A 6,691-nucleotide genomic window follows, 5' to 3' on the forward strand; every position below is an offset into this window, starting at 1 on the left:
GAGGTCCATGTGTATAGTCGTCTGTTATGCTGTCTAAAGAAGGTATTTGAAATAAACTCCTTATCAGGTAGTACCAATACAATACTTTACGACACTATTTTGGTCACTTGTTTGAAGTACTTTCTTGTTTCTCTATGTGAGCTGAAATTGTCAGTTTTCGCTGAGACACTACAGTGTTATACTTATATTTAGTTGATGATTACATAGTGGTATAATCTAAGGCATTCACCACCTATTTCCTGGTGGATGTGGCAGAGACCGAAGTGTGAATGCATTTAGTTTTCTGGTCATTGATTGTGTAGCTCAATCCAGGGTGCTTCACACACCTTCAGAAGCAAGGGTGTTATGCCAGATGCCTGACCCCAGGCAGAGCAGAGTCTGCTCAGGAAAGGGTACCACTGGCCACTGGGTAGGTGACAGCAGGTACTGACAACGCCTCAAACTACCAGGAGTACATGGAAACAGGGGAGAATTGTACCCACTGCCAATCTCCAGCCATGTCCTGTTCCCACAGGTCACTGTTTTCAACAATCACTCACAAAAGTTCAAGATAGCTGTGCTGCTCCACACCAACCCACAGTCCACCAGGTTTTCTTATTTCTCACTGCTCCTGTTCAGCTTCCTTGGCACTCAGTTGACCTCTCGGTCCTATTGTGATGTTCTGGGTTCCAGGATCACCATTCTCTAGCTGTTTCACTCAGTCTCTCAAGTCTTTATTACAGAGTTGGCTCAGTGCATCCGCTTACTCTGCCATCTTGTTCCAGGCCAGAATCCTTTATGTGAATGCATCCTAAGAAGACTGACAAGTATTACTGAGAAAACTTGTCTGCGGGCATCCACTGATCACCAAAACAGGCTTTGTTTGGAATAAACCTGTGTGTGTGTGGACTGGAAACCTAGTAGCAATTCTTTTTGATTTACCTTGTATATCCAAGAGAAATACAGGTGTGACACAAATAGATATGTATATACACATTATGTTTATATCAGTTATTATTCACAGTAGCAAAAAGATGGAAAGAACCTAAGTCCCACCAACAGAAGAATGGATAAACTATGGTACGTACATACACACATTGGAATACTATGCAATGTGAAAGAATTATGACAAAACTGTGAAACATCTCACAACATGGATAAAGGTGGAGAACATAAAACTGAATGAAATAAATCAACCAAAACAAAACAAATATTGTATGACTCGACTACTATAAAAACACAAGTTTTCACACAGAAAAAAACATTCTTTGATAGGTGTCAAGGGTGGGAGGGGAGGGAAAAGAAATCACTAACAGTAGAAGGGAAAGGCGATACATGGGGGAGATTAGCATAACATGACCAAGACAAAGGAAGACACTGTGAAGTACCCAAGAGTTAAAGGCACCAATGGTAAACACACAATTCTGCAGTAACAGTAATAGCAGGGTGATGTTGCTGTTGTTAAGTGCCATCAAGTCGATTCCGACTCATAGCGACCATGTGTAAGGTTTCCAAGGAATGACTGATGAACTTAAACCATCGACCTTGCATTTCAAACAGACTTTACAATCCAGCACATTAACCCACACACAGCGCCACACCAGGACTCCATACAGGGGGCAAAATTATTCTAACTTTCTGGTCATAACCAAACATCCTGAGGGACTGAATTACTGGGCTTGAAGTTTATGATCAGAGTTTTGGGGAAAACCTAGGCCAACTGACATAACAGAATCCACAAAGACAATGTTCTATATCATACTTGGGTGAGAAAGCACTAGGGTCTCAAAAGTTTGTGAGTGGAAATCTAAGATACAGCTATTGGTCTCTTCCTGTCCAGAGCTAAAAAGAATGAGGAAAATCAAAGACTCATGGAAACAATTAGTCCAAACAACTAATGAACCACACGAACCAGTCTCTACGAGTCTGAAACCAGAAGCACTAGATGTCGGGCTTCCACAACTGAGTGTTCTGATTGGAATCACAACAGAAGATCCTAAGCAGTGGGAGAAAAATATAGAACAAAATTCAAAACCATAAAAAAGACCAGACTTACTGGTCTAATAGACTGGTGGAACCCCTGAGACTACGGCCCTCAGACAGCTGGAACTTAACCCACTCCTGGAGATTACAAACAATAGGCCAACCTAGAAAGTGAATAATAAAATGTGCATAAATTGTTGAATGGGAAACTAATTTGCACTGTAAATTTTCACCCAAAACGCAATAAAATGTTTTCTTTCTTTTCTTTTTTTTACAAAAAATGTTAAATCATTATTTCTATGTTTCAATTGTTACAAAAAAAAATTGCAACAGCAAATTTTGATGGCTGAGAGTCAAAACATTTTTGTACTATCTACTGTTTTAGGGGTTGTAACAACGTGAAGAAAATGTATATTAACGCAGTTAAGGGTGTGGGGAAAAACTCAACACAATGACTTCTCTGGTTAATAAAAGTGATAATACAAAGAGACACAAAAGTCCTTTCAGTCAGCACAAATGTTTTAAATAGCCCAAATCTAAAAACCTTCATGTAGGTAACTGTAATTAGGGGAAACAGTGTAGTCAAAAAGAAGAAAATTCTACAGATAGAGATATCTTCTGCTTTTAAAAAGTTCACTTAGCTTTTTTGCCATTTAGCTTTACAAAAGACCTACAGTAGTATCTGTTTTACTAACTGAAAGAAATCCAAAGAGGATTTTCATTTCAATGAAAGGCTTTTCAACTTCCAGCAATATGGTGGGCTAGCAGACACACTACCAAGATCCGCTACAACACAGATATAAGAGACAAAATAAAACAGACACAGATGATATCTGGCATCCTGAACTTCAAAAGAAAGAAGTGTAGGCAGCTCCCACTCTCATCCACCCTCAGCACAGATCCTGCTTTTTGGGAGTTCCAGAACTGCATTGTTGGCAGCCATGGCTGGTGCCCTTTTGGTGCCTGGATTCAGGTGGGTTCAGCTACAGATGTACAAAACCCGCAGAGCCACTAGACTAGCATTTCACCATTCATTCTGCCCCCAGCTTCCCTGTGGTCCTAACAGACACTGAAAGCAGTGCCCATCAAGAGCCCCCATGAACTACTTACTGACTGAGTGCCCTGAACAAAGATAACACCAAGAACAATAGGAACTCCATCTAGGGCCAGGAACTCTGCTGTCACATCCCTTGTAAGCTCCTTGAATTGCAGGAGGCACTAGCCCGAAACAATACTCTTACTTAATAAACTACTATGCTTCTCATTAACTTCATATTTCTTTAGGCCAAAATATGAAACACATAATCCCTCTCTATATAAACAGACACATATGAATATTCAATACTCACATCTGTATATTTATAGTCACTGTTGGTGGCAAGAAATACTTTCCCTACTTCCTTCATCCGGCTCAGAAGCAAAGGCAGTTTTCCCTGAAATGTAATATAAGAGAAATATTAAACACAGATATTTTTACATTTACACTTGAGAGTAGTCATGCACTACAGTTGTTAAGTACTGTCAAGTTGGTTTCAACTCAATGACCCTGTATAGGGTTTCTAAGGAGTAGCTGGTAGGTTTGAACTATTGACCTTGAAGTTCACAGTCCAGCACTTACTGTATAGTGCTATATCAGGACTCTGAAGTCATGTACTAGATACACCATTTTAGTCCATTGAAAGAAGAAGGGATTCCCTTTATGGGTTTATTTTAGAATTTCACATTTAAAAGCCTTTATTATCAGTAAGCAGGGATAAGGTTTTAAATTTGTAGTATACATAATTCATATAATACATTGATTTACATATAAATTGATAGTATATGCAAATGATGTCCTGGAAAGGAAGATATCCTTTCCATGTCTTGCAATAAATATAGGGAATTTGAGATTCATTCCATTTCTATAGAAGCCCTCCCTGAAACACAAGGACTGAAAAAAGAAAATCTTTACCCAGCTAAGTGCTTTGAGAATATGTTGTGTACTGTTACTTTTATTCTGTAGGAAAAGGAAGAAAAATCTCATTTTGGGGTTGGTGTTAGTAGTATGTGTGTATTTTACTTTTTATTTTGAACTTGTTTTATAGAAATATTATGAAAATAGTAGAGTTCCCATATACCCTTCCTGCAGCTTCTCCTACTATTAATATCTTACACAACCACACACAGTATAATGATCAGAACTAAGTAGTTAACACTGATATGAATGCTATTAACTATTGTTGTTTTTTCTCACATTTTACCAGCTTTTCCACTGCACTAAATTAAGATATTTTAATGCTTTCCTTATTATTTTTATTATTCTCTGTAATGCACTGGACTGCAAGGCCGAATTGAACTGCAAGTTTGGTGGTTTAAACTCACAGGGTGGCTAAGAGTTGGAAACGACTCGATGGCACTTAAAAACAAAAATTCCTCAGTTCCTTCATCTTATTATAAGTAACAATAATAACAAGTTATGGGTTATGAGGTAGATAAAATGGAACAGTGCATACAGATCACTTCTTGTTGTTGTTATGTGTTGTGCAGTCGGTTCTGACTCACAGTGACCCTGAATAGGGTTTCCAAGGCTGAAAATTTTTATGGGAGCAGAAAGGTTGGTAGTTTCAAACTGCTGTGCCTGAGGTTAGCAGCCTGATTTGTAACCACTAAGCTACCAGAGCTCCTTAGGACCGTGATATACACATAATAACAAGCACACTGTCATTGTTGTTAAGTGCCATCGAGTCAGTTCCAACTCATAGCGAACCTGCATACAGTTTCCAAAGCTGTAAAACTTCATGGGAGCAGGAAGCCTCATCTTTCTCCTGCAGCGTGGCCAGTGGGCTCAAGCCACCAACTTTGTGGTCCACAATCCACTGCTTATCCTACAGAGCACACTAGCTGCCATTATTAGAAAAAGGACAAATGAAAGATGGGGTCATTTTGCCTACCAGCAAATAGGAAAAACTATACTAAAACCTATGGTCTGGCAAGGAACCCTGCTGGTGCTGGTTAAGAACTGAGTTGTTAACTAAAACCCACTATTCACTCCTTTGGGGTACTAGGCATTGGAATCGACTTGACAACACCCAACAATAACAACAATGCACTGGCTGAAAAAGCTTGTGATTATACACGGCATGTATTATACCAAGACAAAGAAGTATCTTCCCTTGTTAATTTCATTTTAAGAAGACTTGTTGTACACTGCCCTACTAGATAAAATAAGCTACGATGCAGATCTATTTACCTCTTTATTACTTACATCTTTGACTACATATTTCTCAAGATTTTCAACTGTCTTTTCTTTAAGGGAACCCTAGGAAAGGAAAGAAAAAAAGGAAACAAAAACAAAATCAGTTATTAACATTTAGTTTGAAGAAAAATTCGGTCCACTAGCAACCCAAACTAATTTCTTAAGCATTTACCAAAATAGAAATGTAGATGAATCAACTCTGCCTCCAAAATTTCTCTTCAAAATATAAAACTGCTTCCATCTTAAATTAGAAATTGAAAGGCATATTTCATAATCAGTATAATTTATACTAAATGTAAATTACGTGTTAATTAATGTGACTAGTTAGGAAAAGATTCTTAAACAAAACAAATGAACCACAATCATTCAAAAAGAACCCGGGGAGAACAAACAAGATCAGGTGAAAGAGCAGTGAAGAGCTCTGTCAGCAACAACACAGAATACCGGACCAAGCAGGCTCAGGGGATGGTGCCAGAACTCTGAACCACATATAAAGGAATATTTAGAAGACTGGAAGGCTTACAGCTAAGATAATTTGTAGCAGACGCAAGAAATCCATTGCTTTCTAATTCAAGATGCACAGCTACTCCCAGAGCCGCCATCTTAGGTGAGAACAAGAGAGGGAAGGAACAGAGCAGCCACAGACACCTGACAGAACCACGGAGAGAAAGGTGTGGACATTCTTTTATTTTGGTATCTGTTCATAGGTCTCTCGCTGTCTGTGCACCTCCATTCTGGTGACTAGAGGGGGTGCCTGAGCAACTGGACACCCCACCCCCAGAGGGTTCTATTAAGCATGCTCACAGATCTCCTCGAAATTTAAAGTGACAGTTTCCACTTAAAACCAAACGGCCACAGCTGACCCTGAACTGTTTTCCCTGAACTAGGAAAAAGGACTTAACGGGGATTGTGGAGCAAGATAGACAGACTAGAAAGGAAATAAGCCGAAAATTAAATACTGAGTTATGTTACAACGACCAACAGTGGCATCTTGAAATTTCTCATGAAAAAGAATGAAAAGGGAAGCCCATCTCCTGATTACATCTACCTGGAGGCAATCAGAAAGCATAAAAAAAAAACAAAATACACACCCAGCTAAGTATTAAGACCACAGATAAATCCTGAATATTCCCAAAAAACAGAAGCAGAGGACCATATCAGCACATGTCCAGAAACGAGATAAAGTGACTGAGGCAAATAAGCTGGAAGGAGACCTACACTCCATACTGGAAGATTGGCAGGCTTTGGATATGCCTAAGAAGGAATTCAGAGAAATGATTATAAAATGTATCAAAACACTATACAATGGAGTTGAGAAAAATAAGGAAGAAGTCAGGAAAGCACTACAGGAACAATCAAATAAGATAGATACAGCATAGGAAACTATTCAAAACCCACAGAAAGAGGTCCAAAAGATTAATAATAGAATATCAGAAATGGACAATACACTGAAAGGGCAAAGGAGTAGAACTGAAGAGATAGAAGCCAGAAATA

At 38.8% G+C, this 6,691-nt stretch overlaps 1 protein-coding gene across 2 annotated transcripts in view; it reads right to left on the reverse strand.

The window, feature by feature from the left end:
- NT5C2 (5'-nucleotidase, cytosolic II) overlaps positions 1 to 6,691 on the reverse strand; it is a 120,258-nt gene that overhangs the window by 10,882 nt on the left and 102,685 nt on the right. For both annotated transcript variants that reach the window (XM_006831305.1, XM_006831306.1), the window contains 2 exons: positions 5,207 to 5,260; positions 3,312 to 3,395 (listed from right to left, as the gene is read on the reverse strand). In XM_006831305.1, coding sequence (XP_006831368.1) covers positions 3,312 to 3,395; positions 5,207 to 5,260 — 138 coding nt within the window. The remainder of the gene's footprint in view (positions 1 to 3,311; positions 3,396 to 5,206; positions 5,261 to 6,691) is intronic.

Source organism: Chrysochloris asiatica, unplaced genomic scaffold (genome assembly GCF_000296735.1).
Source record: "Chrysochloris asiatica unplaced genomic scaffold, ChrAsi1.0 scaffold00003, whole genome shotgun sequence".
NCBI lineage: Eukaryota > Metazoa > Chordata > Mammalia > Afrosoricida > Chrysochloridae > Chrysochloris > Chrysochloris asiatica.